The sequence below is a fragment of the Gloeophyllum trabeum genome (assembly GCF_000344685.1).
Source record: "Gloeophyllum trabeum ATCC 11539 unplaced genomic scaffold GLOTRscaffold_00007, whole genome shotgun sequence".
Lineage (NCBI taxonomy): Eukaryota > Fungi > Basidiomycota > Agaricomycetes > Gloeophyllales > Gloeophyllaceae > Gloeophyllum > Gloeophyllum trabeum.
In genome coordinates, this window is record NW_006920416.1 from 1,049,249 (window position 1) to 1,069,573 (window position 20,325).

At 52.3% G+C, this 20,325-nt stretch overlaps 4 protein-coding genes across 4 annotated transcripts; 1 reads left to right on the forward strand and 3 right to left on the reverse strand.

The window, feature by feature from the left end:
• Nucleotides 1–17: 17 nt before the first annotated feature.
• On the reverse strand, nt 18–4,540 carry GLOTRDRAFT_138855 (uncharacterized protein; the record flags this gene model as incomplete). Its single annotated transcript, XM_007868203.1, has 17 exons — nt 18–502; nt 558–799; nt 849–1,046; nt 1,100–1,749; nt 1,798–1,849; nt 1,904–2,120; nt 2,181–2,294; nt 2,341–2,502; nt 2,577–2,598; nt 2,657–2,674; nt 2,723–2,809; nt 2,877–2,896; nt 3,016–3,160; nt 3,209–3,501; nt 3,558–4,107; nt 4,155–4,333; nt 4,391–4,540. 17 exons carry the CDS (start codon nt 4,538–4,540, stop codon nt 32–34), a joined length of 3,570 nt encoding a protein of 1,189 aa, XP_007866394.1. The 3' UTR covers nt 18–31.
• A 2,140-nt stretch (nt 4,541–6,680) lies between these two features.
• GLOTRDRAFT_138856 (uncharacterized protein) lies at nt 6,681–8,167 on the forward strand (the record flags this gene model as incomplete). The annotated part of the gene is made up of 6 exons (XM_007868204.1): nt 6,681–6,737; nt 6,822–7,087; nt 7,144–7,337; nt 7,391–7,479; nt 7,528–7,677; nt 7,730–8,167. 6 exons carry the CDS (start codon nt 6,681–6,683, stop codon nt 8,090–8,092), a joined length of 1,119 nt encoding a protein of 372 aa, XP_007866395.1. The 3' UTR covers nt 8,093–8,167.
• An 89-nt stretch (nt 8,168–8,256) lies between these two features.
• On the reverse strand, nt 8,257–14,423 carry GLOTRDRAFT_61161 (uncharacterized protein). Its single transcript, XM_007868205.1, has 12 exons — nt 13,862–14,423; nt 12,438–13,831; nt 11,554–12,382; nt 11,040–11,504; nt 10,325–10,986; nt 9,476–10,272; nt 9,293–9,427; nt 9,185–9,241; nt 9,007–9,132; nt 8,851–8,956; nt 8,647–8,800; nt 8,257–8,592 (listed from the first exon to the last, which is right to left on the reverse strand). The coding sequence occupies exons 1-12, from the start codon at nt 14,252–14,254 to the stop codon at nt 8,401–8,403; spliced, it is 5,310 nt and encodes a 1,769-aa protein (XP_007866396.1). The 5' UTR covers nt 14,255–14,423; the 3' UTR covers nt 8,257–8,400.
• A 2,547-nt stretch (nt 14,424–16,970) lies between these two features.
• GLOTRDRAFT_61165 (glycoside hydrolase) lies at nt 16,971–20,256 on the reverse strand. The gene is made up of 16 exons (XM_007868206.1): nt 20,071–20,256; nt 19,889–20,015; nt 19,776–19,841; nt 19,666–19,720; nt 19,028–19,613; nt 18,949–18,974; nt 18,859–18,892; nt 18,777–18,808; nt 18,657–18,726; nt 18,485–18,595; nt 18,267–18,427; nt 18,033–18,213; nt 17,886–17,982; nt 17,633–17,828; nt 17,471–17,582; nt 16,971–17,400 (listed from the first exon to the last, which is right to left on the reverse strand). Exons 2-16 carry the CDS (start codon nt 19,944–19,946, stop codon nt 17,098–17,100), a joined length of 2,088 nt encoding a protein of 695 aa, XP_007866397.1. The 5' UTR covers nt 19,947–20,015; nt 20,071–20,256; the 3' UTR covers nt 16,971–17,097.
• Nucleotides 20,257–20,325: the final 69 nt, after the last annotated feature.

Here is a 20,325-nt window from a genome sequence, read left to right on the forward strand (position 1 = left end):
TCATAAGTACTAGTGATCACTCTAGCCTCGGCTACTCCTCTCTCGATTGACTACGCCTCTCAGCCCTTGCATTTCTCTCTGCTCTCTGCTCATCTCGCCGGCGTTGCCACTCTGCATCATCAGCCTCCTTCTGGTCTCGCTCTGCCATCCGCTGCACCTGGGCGTCCCTCAGCTTCCTATTCTCTTCAAGAATAGCACGCATCTCATCTTGTAGTTGCTCGTAGCGTTTCGTGTCCTCATTCTTCAACCTCTTCTGTGCGTCGGCGTATGCCTGGCTCTTGCGCTGGTGTTTCATGGTCCACCAAAAGCGCTCCCGCTTGGACTCGTCACGCCACGCCTCCAGGTACTCGGCCCTCTTCTGGTTAAAAATGCGCACAACATCTGGTATATGTCTGGTGCGGAGCAGCGTGAGGAAAGACGCGAAATCAATGGCGTCCGAGCTGCTCCGAAGGTCCCATTCAGGGCAGTTTGTGTCCGCAATACGGTGAATAACTTTAATAGCCTGTTCAGGAGGGAGTCAATAATCGACTACGCCACCAAGGAACGGGAGCACATACAGGGTCTTTCATTATATCCTCCTCCCGCGTTGGGTCCGGCGCTGGGACTTGTTCAGCCCAACCACATAGGAGCCTGCCCTTCGTCCCGACGGTGGCGATGGCGAAGACTGGCACATCAAACATGCCCATCGTCTCATAATATTTGGTGCCGGAAGAGACGTAGACCCGTGCTTGATTCAATCCCTGAAGCGGATGAATGCGACCGTGTTTGTACTCGCAGTACAAGATTGGTAAATAGACGGCTGCGCGCGGTGTCAGTAGAGCTTCACAGTGATACACATTGAAACCTACACTTCCACTCCCCGGCTTGGGGTGAGCCACTAGCCGCATGGTCCATTTTCGGACCGGAGACTGCATCAGTAGGTGTCAGGCTGGGCGTCTTCTGAGACGGGGCACTGACAGCCATTGAAAGGCTGGCGTTTGCCAAGGGCACTTGCCCAGCCTGAGCATCAGATGGTGAGTCAGTGGTGGCACCTTGGGGAATCTCGCCTGTTGAGGACACATTTAATTCCTTGAAATAAGACAACATAATGTAAACGAACCATCGGCCAATAATGCCGCAGGCTGCATTGCACGCGTGAACCGGCGAATCTCTTGAGCTAGTAGCGGCGCGGAATCCCGCAATGGTTCATCCTCTCGCGATGTGATATCAATGGCATCCTCTTCTTTCAAGTCTTCCGTCGGATCATGCTTTGAGCTACGTGGCTTGAAGGTGCCCACAATCCAGGAACTGAGTATCAGATCCTTGAGATGGTGGTCCACATCCTCGAAGACATTCGGGATTTCGGCAAATACGATACCATCGCAGATGGCATAGTCAAACTCGTGCTGCAGCGTACGCGCATAAAGCGCTTCCAGTTTAGCTGAGTGGTTGACATACATAGACATCCCAGTTGTCCGCCAGTTTCGCTCCTGCTTGAAATTCCGATCCGCGCGAGCACAAAAATCCTGCATCGAGGAAGAAAAGTCATCCACCAGGTCACTGATCAATTTGTCACCTGACAGGATTTTCATTGAAGACGGAGAGGGAAAACTGTATTTGGTCAACAAGTAAGATTTGGTGCTGGCGTATACACTGGCGAAAGCAAAGTAATGGTCGTGCTCAAGGTCGGATCCGTCTTCCTTGTTGTCCCGTTCGCTGCAGATCACATCGAACAGAGTGTTTCGAGAAAGCGGGGTGCGCCGTTCCAGGCTATAGTAACCAAGTTGAAGTCAGGAAACTTCCACAGGATGAACCAACACTTGCCGACTGTGCATGTGATAACCCAACTCTGCCTCAGCAGTGATAGGAACTGGGGCCCGTCCGCTCAGATAACTACTAATGATACCGTCCCATTGTTGCCTACACTCCATTTCGTTCGAATCAGGCCATAGTCCCGCGCCACTCGACATCTGTTCCGACTGATACAATGTATTGGGTAGTCGTGCCATGAGAAGTCTTCGAGCGATTGCCGACTGGTCGTCATCGATGGGGAGCAGGAGATCAAATGCACAATATGCCCGGAGCACTTGCTGAAGGGCCAGTTCGCTATGATATCGGTACCAGACATGCGTATGCTCTGCCTGATAGGAGATCACACGTCAATATCAGCATACATGAGCAAATCTGGGTCAGGAACTCACGTTGAGCATGCGAAATTCTCCAGTTTCTTTAGTGTCGTATATGAGGCATTTTCTCTCGTGGTCGTAGTTTCGGATTATCTTCTCCGCCGAGGTCAAGCTCACGGACGGGAGCGGCTGCAGCAAAGGTCAGCAGTGTCAACACAGATGATCCTAGACGTACATGCACAGGGCATAATCTGGGAAGGAGAACCTTCTGTATGACGTTATACAAGACCTGGGGGATAAGGTACACAGATTGATACACGGGCGGGAACGCAGCAGATGCGATACAGCGGTCCACATAAATCTCTGTTGGACGATCACACGTAACATCTCGACTATCCTTGGCAGGGCTGTTAACATATCAGGGAAAGGACTTCGCTAAGGCAGGACGCAAACTGGCCTGGAGGCACTCACGACACTCTTCGCTCGAGCATAGCTGAATGCCAAACAGTCAGAGGGTCCGACAAGGGTCGTACTGCATGCCTAGTACGCACGCAGTAATGGGTGTTTCACTGAGCAGACATGAGAGCCAAGCACCATAAGAGACAAAAGGCACGTACGCAAGTTGCTGTTTTAGGAGCTCATTATACCGATCTTGCAAAGACTTGTTTGCCCAAGAGTCGATGGCCACACCTTCGGGAACCGAACTGGAGCACAGGTCAGACTATCTGCCACGTGCAAGGAAAAGACAAAATAAAATGGAAAACGACGTACTGCAACGAAGAAGAAGGCACCTGGCTATGCGTATGTCAATAGCTGATCGTTATTAACTTGATTATCGTCAGACATGCCTTCCTGTGGTTCTCCTTACACTACGTGAGTCATGAAGCAAGCAAGTCGGAGAATGGCTCACCCTCTCTGCGAGGAGCGACTCCTGCTTCTCATCCTGGAACCGGATATGAGCAATACATAAGATAGGATAGATGAGAGTGACTGACAGAGGCCCCGGCTGCATGTCGAAGATGGGATGTGGCAAAGTGTCCGAACCTTCCGCAATCCTGTGGACGTTATTTCTCTGAGGCACGGAAGGTGTGAGTGGCACTCACATGCAGTTTGCGAGCCAGTGCATCACACGCTGATGAGGATCCGTATCGCACCCCTCAACGTGTCCACCCTCCGTGATGAGATCTATGCGCCAGGACCTGTTGTCCCCCTTCGATAAGCGCCGATATGTCTCCGGGGCATGAGTCCGCGCGGCGCAAGCGGATGCGGTTAGCGCCTGGCGAAGAGTGGCGAGAAATAGTGCATGCACCCAAGCCGAATGCCTGTCAGATAGGTCGAATACGCCGAGGCCGTGCACCGCTCGGTAGATTGTGGGATCAGCGTGGGCTACATGAACCTGAAGCTGTGCTCAAAATAGCAGCATCATCCAGGAGAGAAAGGCAGGTAACTCACGCATGAATGCGAGATGTCATCTTCCAGCCATCCAAGAACCAGCTGAAGCGTACACTCATCGGGGGAGAATGCAAATCCGACGAGCACATCGCGAATACCAAAGAGGTCACGCTGCATGAGCGCGCTGCACATGGCACTGTAGATCTCGGCCTCTTCCGCAACACAGACCAGCGTGAATAATACTTGATCATGCGGGGGACACGGTAAAAGCAGGTGCGCAGCACCGAAATGTTGGCGCTCGTCGTCGGATGCAATGGTGAGGTCAGAGAACGGATTATGAATGGCGCCGGAGAACTCCCCGGTGACGCTAATGCTTTGCTTGTCCAATTCATGCATTTCAGAAGACCGATAGCACTGCCTTGTTCCTTCCTCGTGTTCTTCTTGGGTAGTCACACCTCGGGTGGGCATATCTTGTACCAAGGACGAACTGCCGGTCAATGAGACCGGGGTTGTCAGGAAGGTGGCGCGACCATGGTGCGGAAAAAGGCTTGCGGGAGAAGAGATGTACGACTCACAGGGATACACGGCTCGTGCGTAGGAAGATTCAAAACTGCCAGATAATCAGCTGTGCGATCATGAGACTTTCAAAGCACTGACTGCATATGTGACCCTGGCAAGATTTCGCGAAGAGCCTCTGTAGCGAACGGACCGACGATCGCAGTTCGAGGGTCTTTTCCCAATTGGGGCGCACAGTGCTCAGCCTCGAGAAGGAGAAGCAGGCGCTCGAAAACCTTCCACGCAGTGCGCATAAGCGTTTCCCGCTTATCTAGTGATAACTGTTTTCGAAGTTAGCGATTACAGAGAACGACAGAATACGTAGCGGTCGAACTCACCTCGCGAAGAATTATATCCTGAGTCTGAACTGGATGAGTATCAAGCCCGAGAAGCACAGCGGCAATGTCAGGCGAGAATCGCCCCCAGTCTCCCGAGCACCCTACTAAATGAACCTGAACAGGCGTCGCGAGAGGTTGCGCAAACGACATAGTGGCCAGTGAAGCTCACGCGAGTCTGTGATATAATATTGGGAAACGTGTCACAGTCGCGTGATATACTCACGTGACTCATTGTAGTTCGTGACTGGTAAGTTACAACGTTTCTGATTGGTCAGGACTTACTTCACCAAATTGAACAGACATAATTACGGACCCACAAGTCCACGCCCCCACCGTCGTCGCACTGCTCGCCTAATACCGAGGAAATGACGCCTATGCATTCTGTATTGCAGAAGGGAAACAAAGGCGTGGTAGCTCAGTTAGTAGATCTTCCTTAAGCAGTCTTCATCGATTATCGACCACTTCACAGCTTCATGGTTGGAAATACCTAAGTATGTGAGTGAAAACAACGTCTCACTGCTTACATAAATAAATGTCACGATCCATTCGACCTTCATACACACTACATGGGCTAGCCGTATACCGTTCACGACTGGCTTGACGATATCAGACTCGCCCATAGGCACGCTCTGTAAGCGCGTCATCCTTGGTCCTGCGGAGCGGTGCTTACCCCACGTACTGGGATAGAGACGGCTTTGCTCTCAACGTGGGCCGCGAGGACTGGCAAAGGGACCGTGCCTTGCAATGCTACCAAGCAGCAGAAGAAAGCGGCTTGCCCTCCAAGCTGTTCATCAGCTTTTATATGACGTGAAGCCTCAGGAGTGTCAGGGAAGGCCGAGTACAAAGTTAATTGACGATCTTCTGGTATCCAGGTCTATCCCATCAGAGTCAGTAGAAGAAATTGAAGTGCTTCTTGAATACGTAAAGGCTGTGGCATACCATCCGAACCAGTTGCGCAACAATGGGAAGGTAGTTGTATCCACGTTCAGCGGAGAACACAGTCGATTTGGCAGCGATACCGCGAATGAAGCGTGGACGGCGGTCAAGAGGGCTTTGGAACAGATCACACCGGTGCACACTAATAGGCGTCAAATTTGCCTATACTCGGGCTCTGAATATCCGAAACTATATCCAGATACATCTGCACTCTTTGTGGAACCTACGGCTCAGTGCGGATGCAGGTGCGGCCGACGCCGAGAACAGTGAGCACAATGTTTAGGACGGCGATAGCGGTCCCGCAATGACAGCGCAGACATTTTGAATCGGTCACACAAGTTTACTCGGGAAGCTCCGTCTGGCGCCGGCATCTTCAAGTTACTCCTTTGCGGGATGGGATGGATTAATTATCGCATAGGTGCTTGCACAAATGCAGCCAGAGAGAGGTGGTTTGCCTGGCCAGCTGAACACTTATTGCCATCCTGCGGGACGTCTCCCGGAAAGCGCAGGATGCATGTCCCAATGGATATAATTTAAAGTAATTATTTCGAATCTTTGACGTATACAAGAGATATTTAGCTCCTCCTTGATTTGGTGTGCAAAGTTCACAGCCTGTAGCTGCTGTGGAGTGCAGTTCACAGCATGTAGCTGCTACGGTGAATTGAGATGGAATTTAGTACTGATTGTTTACTTCAATATGTAAGTCTATGCATGGACCGGAGTCTAGCTGCAAGGGACGCGAGATAATTCTAAGTCCGCACTGTGTAGCCGTGTGCCACTGGAGCCAAACATGGCACGCCGGTCCTTGCCGGTTGGTCGAAAAGTGCGACGTATTGCGGGTTTGGCATAACCCCTCTCAAAGGAGGGGCACTGTATTAAAAAAGATTTATTGCAGAATTTTACCGCTACATACAAGTGGTATACTTAGTCGTGCTCGTCGTCGGCGGACGGAGCGGTGATGCCATGTACGACACGTGATGGTATGCCTAGGGTTGGGGTCTGTTACTAGACTCCTGGCCAGGCGGTCGTCGACGGCGGAGACAGCGAGGACAGGAGTTGAGGACGGAGGAAGCAGAGATGCCCAAGCCTTATTATACTACTGTAGGCGGTGAAGTGTACTACAGCAGCCCTACCCCCCGAGCCTTCAAGTCAGAGCGTACAGGTGGGGTACCTAGGGGGGAGGTCCGGTGGGGTACCAGAATAAGGTTTTCAAGGCTAACTAGGCTTGTGACTACGTACATTGTCACAAGCCTAGTTAGGCTCGGTTTTGGTGTCATCCGGGTGTCTGTACCACTTTATGCAACAGAGGACTGAACGCTGGGCAAGGCGAATCGAATACACGGGCTATTGTACGATGACCCACTCTCGAGCGCAGGCGAAACCCTCTGGTAACTGGTTAGCGTTGAAGAAGGTATAGTATCGTACTGCATTCATTGGCCTCTTATGTCTCGTCTTCAACTAATGTACCAGCATATATCCTAATACACTGTCTCAGAAGGCTTCCATTTCCTCTACGAAATCGTCGAAATCACAAAGTGGAGACGATAGACCTCGGAAACGGCAAAGAAGCGAGCGCCAGACGTCCGTGGCCACGGTCAGCTCTGTCGATTCCGCGGAATTCAAGCACGCGTCGTCCTCCAAGGCTTCCGCGTTCGTCAGTCCGTCTGCGGCAGATTTACCTGCAAGCAAAAATGGCGAGTCACTGCCCTGGCTTCGGCAGATGATACTAGGGGAGCTGGAGTATACCACGGCTCAGCAAGCGTGAGTCAATGAAGGCTATCGTATCAATCACTCATCCCCTGAGTAACAGCATACAGACCCGGGAAGTACCTGGCTCTGGACTGTGAAATGGTGGGCGTCGGTATAGACGGTGCAGAGTCGTCCCTTGCTAGGGTCAGCTTGGTCAATTACTACGGAGCCGTGCAGTTGGACGAGTTTGTGCGGCAACGGGAACGAGTAGTCGACTACCGAACGCAGTACAGCGGCATCCGGCCCGCAGACATGGTGAACGGTACGTGCTCTCTCTGTGTCTGAATACTGCGAGTTGCGTCTAAGTCCGTGTAGCAAAACCTTTCAACGAGGTGCAGGCGAAAGTGGCGGAGCTGTTGAAGGATCGAATATTAGTTGGGCATGCGGTCTTCAACGACTTGAAAGTACGTGATCCGTATCCTGGCTGTATGCGACCGCTAAATGTGTATCAGGCCTTGCTGTTATCACACCCGCGCCCCCAAACGCGAGATACCCAGCATTTGGCTGGCAAGCACAAGCTTACCCGCAGTCGCTATCCCGCTCTTCGGAACCTAGTCCAGCAAGAGCTAGGAATGACAATCCAGAGTGGAGAACACTCGAGTGTGAGTACCTGTGCTGCTGTCCCGCGGCGCGTTCGATTGACAAGGCTAATAGGTCACGGATGCCCGAGCAACGATGGCGCTCTATCGACTACACCGCAAAGAATGGGAACGAGGCAAGAGGATGCCGCTTCCAGAGCTTTTGGGCGCGATCTCGAAGGGAAATTCAAAGAAACGGAAACACGACAGTGTTGACGGGCAAGAATCTGATCCGACAACTGAGTTCCCCGGAGGAGGCAGAAAAGGCATCAGCTCGGGATTGTCGGTTGTCGTGAAGAGGTCGTGGAACCATAAAACTGAAGAGGGAGTTGAAGAAAGGTCTCACTCCTCTGCTGGAAAGAAGAAAGGTTCGACGCAGTGGTGGAAGCAACTTGGGGATGGTCCTGCTAAAGGTTCTATTTCGTCCAAAGCTAGATAATCGTTATACTGGGCTTCGCGAATTTATACTGGATTTTTTGTTGTCACATCCAGCGAGTTCACTGGTGGAGTCAAGCGTGTTACACATTATCCCTAATTATCATCCCTACCCCTGACAGGACGGCGGTTAAAGGGAACACTACTGAAACACGTATGAAGTAAATGGCGATGCAGATTATAAGACAGGAGTCCGTCTATGAGTGATATACGATTCAAGCCTGGGGTAACTTGCAAGGGGGTAAACAGTCCGTGGCCCATGAGATATCAATAACGCAAGGGAAGGAATGCGTGCTGGATGTAGTACAGCGGCTATGAAAGTCCTTGCAGCGGGGTATCATGTACATCTGGGGAATCACCGGAACCGGTATCGGGCTCGGGGGAGGGGGAAGGGGACGGAGAAGGAGCCAGGTCTTCCTCGTCTTCTTCTAAGATGGGTTCGTCAAATTCGTCATCGTCCGGATCTAGCTCGACCTCCTGATCCTCATCGAAGATCACATGGAACTGGGTGGGATGGTTCAATGAGTGTTCATGTTCGACATCATGACTGTTACTTACATGGCCTATAAGGACCTTCACGAACTCATGAAGGTGTCCTAGATTACTCATGAAAGCCATGAAATTGCCATCCGGAGCGCGTAGGAGACTAGGGCTGAAGACGATGGCCAAGTTCTTGGCCGTCATGTGGTTTTGATCTTCATAGTCAGTGACTCTGGATGATTAAGGTCAGCACGAAGCTCGCGAGTATTGAAATAGACCCACCTGTCCAGATGTTCAGCTACGCGCTTCAGTACTTCAAAATTGGCAGAAGGAAGGGCTTGCACGATGTCCCTAAGCCGGACTAGCTTCGAATCGAGATCGTCGAGTTCTAATGCACAAGTAAATCCCTGCAGATCGGTTATTCATGAAGGAACTCACTCGCAGCAGCAAGAATTTCAAGATAGGAAGACGAAGGCAATATAGGTCTGGGAAGATCACGAAGCCAGTGTTTGACCAGATCACAGACAGCATAAATATCAGTTAACGGCGTAACGGGCCATTCGCCTTTCAAACCACGTAAGACTCGGATTGAACCCGACCGGAGAACCGCGCCGACCTTGGTTGATCGCGCTCTTAAGCATCTGAATATCGGAGCTGGCACCTGCTACTCGATCTTATGTCCAACTGTCAGAACAAACCTCAAATGTTTATGAAAAATGCTCACATATCCCTGATTCCGTGAGGCCACGATTCTCGATCTCCGAGAGGCACCGTTCGAGGAAGACTGGAACGGCAACTGGCTTTTTATCATCATTCGACTTATCTCTGTGCACCAACACTTCAAGATCGACGCCGAAGACTAGGGAATCTCTTAGCGGTAGCGGAGAAGCAAGGAACCCGTACTCACCAGCTCTGGGGTCTCTGGAATGCAAAGTCGAACCAGAGGCCATATGGTCCGAGAGCTCGGATTGAGGCGGCCCTAGGTATGTAAGTCGCCTCTGGGCTGCAGTCTTAGACACTCTGCCAATGGTGTCAATCCACTTCTTCAGGGCTTGTTTGTTTATTGCTTGAAGAAGGTAATGACCGCCGTCTTCGGTGTCGAGCCGGAACAGATACGAGCGCTCGTTGTTGATAAACGGTGCCACTCCAGCATCGGCAGCACTGAGCGTAAACGAGGGTTTGTTGCCCGGAATGAAGTCTAGCTCTTCTGCAGTCCGCTTCACGCCTACGCCCGCGGGAGTTTCCGACAAGAATGCACTGGATATGGGCCTCATAAACTGGAAGAAAGCAGTGGACATGCTTTTCTTATTTCTATGTTGCTTCTGTCCTGTCGCAACAGGCCTTCGAACATGCATAGCTTTGTTGAGGTAATCCTCACGACGATCCATCCGCTGCTGCTCTAGCTTCTTTTCCCGGCTGAGTCGGTCTCGTAGATACTTGTCCCTCTTGTTCTTTTCCTGCTGCGCCACAACGTGTTTGTGGAACGGTCTATGACCCTTCCTAGGACCAGCCAAGCCATTGTTCGCTTGCATAGACTCTCGGTACGCCTCTTCCTTGATCGCTCGATAGTCAAAGTCAACATGGTTAACCTCCTTTTCTATATTGTTTAAGCGGTCGAAATCACGTCGGTCAACCTCTCGGCGCTTTCGGTTACGACGTGGCCCAGACTCCGAGACAGTGTTGACTATGATGGAGCGTAAATACCTGATGCACAGATAAGTGGGATGCGACACAGCACATTGCGACTCGAACATACCGTCTTTTCTCGTAATTCACTAAGGTCTGGCTTTCATTGTCGGCAGAGCTCAACGTGTCAGAGACGCTCATGACTTCCAGCATACGTTCCAAGACCCAACCCATATCCACAGTAAGACTTTCCTTATTTTCCACCGATCGCACCTGGGGCTTGCTAAGGAGAGCGGAGATTGATTCGCAGCCCGTGCCCCTAGCTGCGGCAACATTATACCAAGAACTGTGATGCAGGCGGCTCTCCACGCTAAGGATTGCCGATACGACGGTACTTTCGACGAAGGATCGGACGCAAGGACAGTCAGCGGGGTTTCGGCTCGATGTAGCATCTGAGTTTCTTAACCTGCATAGCTCGAGTGCTTGCAGATATAGATTCATGCGCGCTTGTCGGACACGGGACCCAACTTTAGGCGCCACAAGTTTCGATACAAGCCATTTATGCAGTATCGTGAAAGCACGGATGCAACTTCTGATACTGGGAGGTAGAAGCCGATAGATCGTGTCGTGCGTCAGCTCTGCGATGAGGGGTGACGGTTCGCAATTGAGAACGTGCGAATAAATCGTATGAATGTCGACTTCTTCACTCGATTGAGTGAATTGTGGCGGCAAGAACCAGGCTACTCGATCCGCCATCTGGACTTCAAACAAGTCGGCCGTTACAAACAAATCCTACATTTTCGTTGTGAGCATTCCGGAAACGGAGCCAAAGATATAAAAACTACCTCCTCCGTGACGTTGCTGCACACAGCTGTCGCCATTGCATCGAGGTTGCCGACTAACTCCTCGGGGCTTATGCTGTCCACATCAGGTGCTTCCCTACCATAGTCATATCTACTTTGTTTGGTGCTGATCTCTCCCGAGACCACTGTCCTGGCCTTGGGTTTCTGGGTCTGAGCGTAGAAGGACTGACGGAGGCTCCTCAAGTCAGTACTTAGAATCTCCAAAATTTGCCGTGCACCCTGGTCTTCCATCGATGAATCCGAAGGACACAGGTCATTGCGATCCAGGAAGGCCTGCGCCGCTGCGAAAAGTTGGGGATCATCTAAGCAGTCCTGGGCTCCTCCGCCTATTTCGAGCCATTCTCTCAGGGTATCGAGTACTGCGATTCTCGTCTCAACTGTGCGGATACAGTGTGTAGATTCATACTCAGGTTTCGGGTGAGCAGCATTGTATCGCTTGCAGAGGAGCTTCAGAGGGTTAGATGGTGTTCTCCCGGTAAAGAACAGTTCGACTTACTTCGAAAAATACTAATGGGGTCATAAAGCTGCGGAAAGCGTTCCACCAGACGTCCACGAATTCCGCGCGATCCACGCGGAGCTCTCGCGTCCGACGCTGATTGAGAGGCATCTCACCATTGTCATCTGCGACCGATACAGATACCCCCAGCAGACCATGTACAAGCACATCAACCAGCCGATCTAGGGTACCAGCTTTCACGACTACCCGTAGAGGCCGCTCGGATGACGGCTCAGTGACTACATGATTGGGCCGCTGTGAGATGGCCGGGAGAGAACTACGGCGTGCTACGCTAGGCTTGCGATCCAACCCTTGCGATGCACCAGGTTTCACTCGAATGGAGGGTGCACGGCTAACCGGTTTCTCCGGAGAGCCAGGGTCAGCGGAACTAGGCGGGCGTGAACGTGCTCGAGATGACGACCTCGACGGCGCCCTTGAGTCGGGATTCCACGGTTGAACAACTAGCAGCAGTTCGCCATCGAAGACAGGAATGACAGTACCACCCAGGTCGCGTCCGCTCACATTGTTTAGTCCTTTGTTAGCAATGCGGTCGGAATCTCGGCGTCCCAGTCGATGATCCGAACGCATTAACATAGCAAACTGATTGTCCTCAATCACGAGACTAGTAGGACCACTATCGACTCGATTTCGAAGTAACTGCGACCTGTCAATGAATGTGACTGTCGGGAGTGGTTCGACAAGCAAAAGCGGGACGAGGGGGTGTGACGTTGGCATTGCAGAAGGCGGTGTCTTTGTCCAGAAGTGCGGCTCAAACAAGCCTTTTCGCCGAGGTTCAGCAGCTAGTGACAACGACATGAACTGGTCTACACTGAATGCGAAAGGTCGTTCAGATCAAGCGGAGCTTCATCTAATTGTGTACGTACCGGCTGAATTTCGCAGCAGTGGATCCATCCAGAACGTATTCCTGCCACATTTCGACCAATTTCTTTGCGTCCACGTCTGACGTATCCGTCAACTCGGATCTTCTGAAACAAAGCGAGAACGTATTGCGAAGGTCCTCGAAGTCGCCCCTTACTCTCTGCAAGGGGGCGATCAGCCACTCGTCTTCCCTGTCGGGTATGGAAGCCTTGGAGAGGGACGCCTTGATCTTTTCCCTCGCATCACCACCCCAGGGAGTCGTCTTGGGTTCTTTGACGGTAGCGACGTTCCCATCGCTATCGGGGTAAACCCATGACTCCACAGCGGCTTGAGCCTGGGCATCTACCCTCTTCCACGCCTTCTCCAGGCGCGCTACTGGGCGCGAGCACAGCGCCGCCTTGATAGCCTGCCAGGAAGATTCATCTCCCGACATGCGGCACACTTCTGCGATCTTGGCCCACGTAGAAATCACCTCTGATCGAGAATGAGTACGAGATGTCTGTCCCGCCCTGTCTTCCGATGATCGACCACCAGAGAGGGTAGGCGCGGGGGCAGGGTACACGCGCGACGAGCGGTCAGCGCCGAGAATCTGATTAAGAATCAGCTTAGTGAGCCAGTGGAGATTATCGTCGCTCCCAAAGAAGGCGTGGAATGATGATGTATTTGCCTCGGACGCCGCCTTCTCTGGATTGAGGTCGTCGTTGTTGTGGACACATTGCGCGAACGTCAGGTTGACCGGTGCAAGCTCCAAAGCCCGCCTATGGTAGACCGATAAACTGAGGGCGACCAAATGCGGGTCGAGCCTAAGCAGGTTTTCTCTCGTAAGCCCCTCGCGCTCAAGTGCAGCCCAAACAGGGCCGGTCGCAGAGGGGCCTGGCGTATTCTCCCGCTCGCTGTGAGAATTAGAGGGACCGGTCATCGAAGCTGGCTCGCGCAAATTCAGGGCATCCAGAAGGGAGACCATCTTATCAGTCTGACCAAGTCTAGGAGAGAATACGCCTAAGCTGGGGGAGAACGTGCCCCATTGAGCATCCTCTGGACGAGGCGACGGCACATAAAGCCCTTGGAGAGACGAAGACGAGGGGAGAGATGTGACTTCCCCGACGAACGCCGCATCAGCTGGAAAATCCGGGATTGTATCTTTTCTATATTCCTCCCAATTCTCCCGATTGACTGGTGTTCCATGATACCGCAGGTACTCGCCGGCAATCCAGGCCACCCTGGCACGGAGTGCGTCCTTCGTGTCGTCAGGAGCCCCGCTGACGAGATAGCTGCAGCAGCGGATTAATTCGGTCTCTACTTTGCTTCGTCCAGCGAGGGCCGGGAGACATAGCAATACGGAGGAAGCGAAACTGTGCCAAGATGCGTTGTTCCGTGTCGTCGTGGTGTCCGCGTGGGTCTCTCCGCCCGGCGACTGGCTCATAGTGACCGTGCCAAAAACAGCTTCATGCACGAGGGCCTCCATTGTGCCACTCGTAACAACTTTGCCCTCGAACACGAGCTCGGGGTGAGTCCTTCGGCCCCAGAAAGCCCTTTTCTTCCTCGTATCCCTAACCTCCTCCTTTTCCTTGACAACTGGCGCCTCCAGCTCTTCCTGATCAAGAGCCTCTTCAAGCGCAGGCACAAGGGATGTCGGGAACAGCTCCTTCACCGCCGCAATCTTGTCACTGGGTGGTTTGTAGAAGTACAGCTTAGTCCCCTTCAGCACGAGTTTGTAGGGCTTCCATCCCTTGCTGAGGTTGAGGCTACCGTTGTGGCAATCTGCCAAGGAAAAGTCGGCGTGGTAGTTCACAAAGCCCGAGTGATGGATGATCTGCGACATCCGTTTAGACCGGTCGCTGCTCTCCGCTTCCTGCTCAGGCTCGATGATGGCGGGAGGAGCAAGGAGTGGGGAGGATGGGTCCTTCTGGTTGTGGCTGGAGGATGGCTGCGAAGCCAGGTTGACCTTGCTAGAGGCACCCGGGCCGAAGTGGAAGGGGAATGCGCCCCGCCCCTGGACAGAAGGACCATGTCGGTCCTTCTCTCTCTGATTGAGAGCGTCGATCTCTCGCTCAGATGACGCGGAGCCTTTCCTGCTCGGACTGGACGGCCCGAACGCGAGCTTGGGGGCGGTCAGCTTCGAGGGCATGCGCGGCGTGAAGGACTGCGAGCGGGAATGCACATGTCCAGGCCCGCCTGGGGAAAGGGAGGGCGAAGAGTTGCTCGGCACTGGTGACGACGCGAGCACGCTTTGGGGGGGCGACGACGAGAGGGGTGTGATGTTCGTAGTCGGAAAGGGATGCTGTGACTGGAGCGAGGGAGCGAGACTACTGCTGTTGCTTGCACTGCGGTTACGATACTGTTCTACTTTGGCGTGAAATGCAGGGTCCTCGGAAGCAGAGAATTTCCCGAGGTCATCAGCGGATCGGGACCAGGCTTTGCGAGAGATGTTGCGCAAGTCACCCAGTCCTGTGCTACCGCTGGGAGAAAGCGGGGAGCCGGGGTTAGAGAAGGACGGAGAGGCGTCGAAGCTTGTGTCCGTGCGTTGCAGTGATAAGTCAAGAACGGATCTGCAGGTGACGTTTAGCATATAGTCAAGTCAATCCGTCCCCCTCCCTTCCCAGAGGCCGAGCATGATGAGCTTATGGAGTATACGATACTCACCTGGTAGCAGTGATATAGGGATCAGACTTCAGACTCGGTAGAATAGGCCTGGGATCAGTGGGATGGGATATCTTGGGTTTGCGACCGGTAGAGCTCGTACTGGCCCTCGGCTCAGCTCCTGTAGGAGCCTGGCGGCCATGGGCCGGCGTGCGAGCGAACCATTTCGATGGCTTGGAGAAGAAAGTTGCAATACCAGGTGAAGTCGAACGAGGGAAGACGTGCAAGGAGGGTGAAGTTGTCGAGGTCGGCGTAGCGGGGTCCTGGGGGTTCAGAGAGCTCGAAGAGGGCTGTCCGCCTCTTCGCAGCATCGTCTCCTGCTCGCGACGCGCCAGACAGAACGAGCGTGGAACGTTACACCTTTTCTACAAATATACAGCAATGGATATTGCTTTTGTCTTCGTCCACCGCGCACCGGACGCGCCTGCAAAGTTTTGCCTCTGACTCCAGTTCGTCCAGGAATCCCAGGACACCAAGACCAGAGAGCTGAGGAAAGCAAGAGCGTGCACGTCGACTGAGGAGAGTGAGACGGACGAAACAGGTATAGCTCGCGTAGACTTAGCACGAAACGGAAATAAACGCGGTAATGTCCGAGCCTTTCTTGATGCTCTCTATTGATAGACGACTCCTCGAGGACGAGCACGACGACGAGCACGCTTAATAACTATCAGCCGGCAGGTATATCCACTGCGGTGGACGTCGCAGGAAGGAAAAGACGGGAAACCTCAAGTTCACAGTGGAATGCGGTCAGCTCTCATCGTACGCCACCATCGCGCTTCTCGGTTTGTCCTGAATCATGCCCACCATTCACCGGTACTAAACCGAAAGTCTATACCCGGTCTGACTCGGTTAGTGATATATCAGTAGGGCCCTGTCTCTACGATGTCGATACTGCATGTTTAGATCTCCTTGGGCTGCTGTGAGGCTCCTGCTGCAAGTTGAATCTCCGACCCACTCAGTGGGGATAGCGGGGCCAGACATCAATGAACTGCGGGATAGACAAGCGTCTGAAGGAACTGACTGCATCTGACATATGGTGAGATCCTTCACTTGAATCTCACATAGTACACCACGATGCCTCTGACGATCCCGGAGCAGCGCTCGTAATACAGTCCCTACGTACGTTCAAACTCTGCCCGTCTCGCTCATATCGCCTTTCAGAATGAATAGATTTTCTGGTTCTTGAAGAACGCTTCAGGCCTACTTAAACGTCCCTCGTGCCCATCCTATTGTTCCCCTCCTTGGCGACGCTCACTCTGTGCTTATAAGCCAGCATCACATGCCGTCCCACACCCCGTCACAACCGCTGGTCCTTGCGTGGAAGCAAGTGTCATGCCCTTGTCATCTCACGCCACCGCCCCTTTTTGCATCTACAGCGGAACAATACTCTGATGATCGCACATCGGTCGCTCTATATGATCGCTTCTGACAAAGGCTGAAGGTCTCGGCTGCTGCACTGCTTATATCCCTGTTTATGAAGTCGACATTCCCGCCTCTTGCCCTCGCCTTCATCATGATCTTGACCCTGCTTTGTTCTGCAGAGGCTTGAATGGCGCGCAACACTCACCAACTGCTCAACTGCCATTGCTCAGAGGTCCAGGAAAGCGGGAGCTTCGAATGGATGATCCCGGTTGCTACCTACTTTAATGGACTCATTTGCATTTAATCTGCGAATGATCGGCGCTGTCGAATCGTCGAGTAGGTCACAATCCATTGATCCCTCGATCACCCCGAGGGCCAACATTCAGCGAAGACCTGCATCTATCACTACTCGGAGAAATTATGCGCTGTATCTCTAGATCCAAGACTCGATAGTTGTTTATACGTGTATCGTGGTCATGGCATGCCAACGCCTCGTACTGTAACTTTGTATGTATAAAGTGGACAATCTCCAGGTGCGTGTTGTCGATAAATCGCCTCAAATATCATTGGCTAGCCGATAAGCGGAAGGTAATAATTGTGACCACAATACGTTAAGGTTAGGTGTTACTGCATATGCACGACCAAGGTCACCAATCCGTTTCCCTACGACTTATATTTCACCTGGAAAGCCCACGCTTCCGCTCCACCTGCAGGATCCAACGAGAGGCCACCCAAATCCACTGTTAGGTACCCCGTCTCCGGATCTACCGACCACGAAAGTGAAGTCTCATTACCGTTTGGATCGCCGAGGTACACGATCTCGTCGCCTGGCAATATGGGGATCTGCGCGTGTACAGCGAGCTGCTGTGAGGGCTTGTCGAAGGATACGATGCAGAACGTGTCCGGCGTGGTCAGAAAGCGCAGTGTGCCATTGACTGAGTCTTGGGCGCCTTTGAACCAGTAGGTCTGGATTGCAGAGTCAGTATTTCAACGTCGGTAACCCACGAGTTGCGTTAGAATATGCGACGACACTCACCGTATCATAGACGCAAGCACCGGAGTTCGCCAGCCACTGTCCCGCAGCCAGGAGATTATCGGCCATCGGTGCAATTATCTCGCCTTCCGCTGTAGGGCCTACATCCAAAAGACTGACAGCTGATGAATACTCGAAGCGTGCTCCACCAACGCATCCGCTTACTAGTTGCCGTTCTTTGAGACGACATCTACCAGTGTTTGAATTATTGTCGTCGCATTCTTGTACTGGCTGGCATTTGTGTTGGTGTTGAGGCCGTAGCTGAACGGATCCATGCCCTCATTGGTCTCCCATTTTTGTGTCTGGATGGCTCCCAGGGTCTGGTACTCGGGTGTGTAGAGCTCTGGCAGAGCACCACATCCTGCGGCGAAGCGTGTCATTTGAGTGGGAAGCGCGTCGCATCGGCTGAGACACATACGATCGTTCATGAGCACCTGGATACCTTTCGCAAATGCGTTGTTATAGAACTGCGCTGCAAACTCCGGGGTCTTGTTCGGACCGCCGATATCGCACCACTGAGTGTTCATATGAGTGTACGAACAGGAACATGAAGTCTTGTACTCGCCATGATCTCGGTGCCGTATTTCTCAGCCAGGGTCAGCATCTGAGGCAATTGCAAATCTGTCAGATAGTCGGATATGTTCGTGTGTCCAGTATAAGGCTCCAACTCAGAAGGATAGAAGGCATTGTGAGCTAGTCCTCCCGGCCATTCGCCGAAGCCGTATGGAGCATAGTCAGGGTTGAACCTTGGCCAGACTGTCAGAAGACCTCGCAAAGCATACGTATCATTGCCACTTACCACTCCGGCATTGAAAAATAAGTTCCCTTGTGCATCCACGGCTTCTCTTGACTGGCGACGTCAAAGAGTTCTGCGACTAAATCTCGTCGAGGCCCCAGGTTGATACTATTACGAGCCGAAGTGTTGCCAGTATCGAAGAGGGCAAAACCATCGTGATGCTTCTATCACCCGACAGTGGTTCTCATGAGGTACGCACGGTCTACCCACGAGACACTCACCGATACCAGTACGAAGTACTTGGCACCTGCATTATCAAAGAGGTCCAGCCATGCCGAAGCGTTGAATTTGCTGGCTGTAAAGTTGGCGATGAAGTCATCGTAGACCACGTCCTGGAGGGACACAATATTGTCAGCACAAATGCAGTCAAGTGATGGCCTTTACAAGACTCACAGGTCCGTAAGTATCCAGATGATGTACCCAGAAGGGGTTACTGGAGTTCGCGGGATTGTGCAAGTTCCAGCTAGAAGCAACCCTCAGCACAGGAAGATATGAGTTGACATATGCACGCACTTGTACCATTCAGCATATGTCGTCGGCGGGGCCTGAACTGAAATTAACAAAAATTCAGCTCTAGGAGTTACGTGTGACGTACCCATGCTGGAACGCTATATACTCCCCAGTGTACGCTATGGAAGGACAGAATTGATCGTGACATCGCAGATCGTGATCTAAATGCACTCACAATATACCGTACTTCGCTTGATTATACTTAGAATGAACAGTGAGCCTGCGAGAACTAGTCATCCAGACCAAAGACATACCCAAGTAGGTGTCTCGTGAGTACTCAGTAGTTCCGGGTCCGTTGTCCACTCTGTGGGCAGTGGCGTGAGCGGCCAACCGTCTGATGTCCCTACTAATGTCCCTTGTTCATCTTTCACAGAGACCGTCGCGTTCGACGTGCTGTTGGCGATAACCAGCACGTCCGCACTGACTTGGTCTGACGCAATTAGACGCCGAATCTTCCCGGGAACAACAGTTTCAACGCTGGCTCCCGTTATTTCAATCGTATATGGAGAATTGATGGAGGTATTGGTGGAAAATGCACTGATGGGTAATAGATTAGCCACTGTCACCTGGATCGCCTGCGCACGGGTGTTGTTAACGAGTTCCCAGCGTGTGGAAGACCGAGCTCGGCGAACGGATAGGATAGGCCCGGCGGAAGTGTCAGACAGTGTCGCAGAAGCCGTGACAGAGATGGCGAAGACGTGAAGGCGCAGTCCGGGCACATCATCTGGCGCAAGCACGATACTTTCAAGAGCACTTCGTGAAGGTATTGATGCCGACCACTGAAATATGGAAGTTGTATTCGTATTCTTCGTTGAGGTGCCGTTGATGAAGGAGTACGGACTACAGCTCTCGTCAATGGAAGAATGTCGGTAGTGTAAAGAAATAAACTAACGTGTTGATAACCCCACTGTTTATGATTGGCCACCTTTGCCAGCTTTTCGCAGACACTGATGTCGAATGCTTAATCGGTCAAAACATAACATAACGGAGGCTGAGACGCACTCTGTATTACCTCCGTCGAATTGTCAACGAAAGTTAGGGTGAAGGTCTTCGGTGTGTCCGACTGACCTGCGACAATTCATCAGGATAATTGAACACTAGACATATCTTCTTACCTCCGTATCCATCCAGAGCATATAACATGTGGATCTGATGCGATTGCAAAGGCTCCATCAATTTGACTGTCTGACCTTGAGTCACGACATTGTCATTTCCGCTGCCCCAAAACTCTGGCAATTGATACTAGATGCAAGCTAGACCACAGCAGTACAAACAAATGAAAAGATATGATACGCACCGTGATCCCATCATACGCCCACTGTCCCGTAGGCAACAAAGTGGCATCGTAGCTCGAGCCAACTCCATCAAAGTCACCACCTACGCCATTGACCGAAGCTGCTTCGTTATTGAACAAATCGCTAATTGGTACCACTGTGGAAGTGAACGGGACCAGACCAGTCGCCAATACGCATGGCAAGCTGAATATCACCATGAATCGCACTGCGCTCCGTCCTCGGTGGAGGAACCTCATGGCGACTAAGTGTCCCATGCA

Excerpts from the sequence above, each read along its gene's own strand:
- GLOTRDRAFT_61161 (XM_007868205.1), bottom strand. The coding sequence starts at position 14,254 with ATGTCGCAGATCATCCATCACTCGGGCTTTGTGAACTACCACGCCGAC. Across the intron at positions 10,273-10,324 it reads GTGAATTACGAGAAAAGACG|GTATTTACGCTCCATCATAG; the intron begins GTATGTTCGAGT and ends TCTGTGCATCAG. Across the intron at positions 8,801-8,850 it reads GTAGCTGAACATCTGGACAG|AGTCACTGACTATGAAGATC; the intron begins GTGGGTCTATTT and ends TTAATCATCCAG.
- GLOTRDRAFT_61165 (XM_007868206.1), bottom strand. The coding sequence starts at position 19,946 with ATGGAGCCTTTGCAATCGCATCAGATCCACATGTTATATGCTCTGGAT. Across the intron at positions 18,975-19,027 it reads CTCACGAGACACCTACTTGG|TATAATCAAGCGAAGTACGG; the intron begins GTATGTCTTTGG and ends GTTCATTCTAAG. Across the intron at positions 17,983-18,032 it reads AATACGGCACCGAGATCATG|TGGTGCGATATCGGCGGTCC; the intron begins GCGAGTACAAGA and ends ATGAACACTCAG.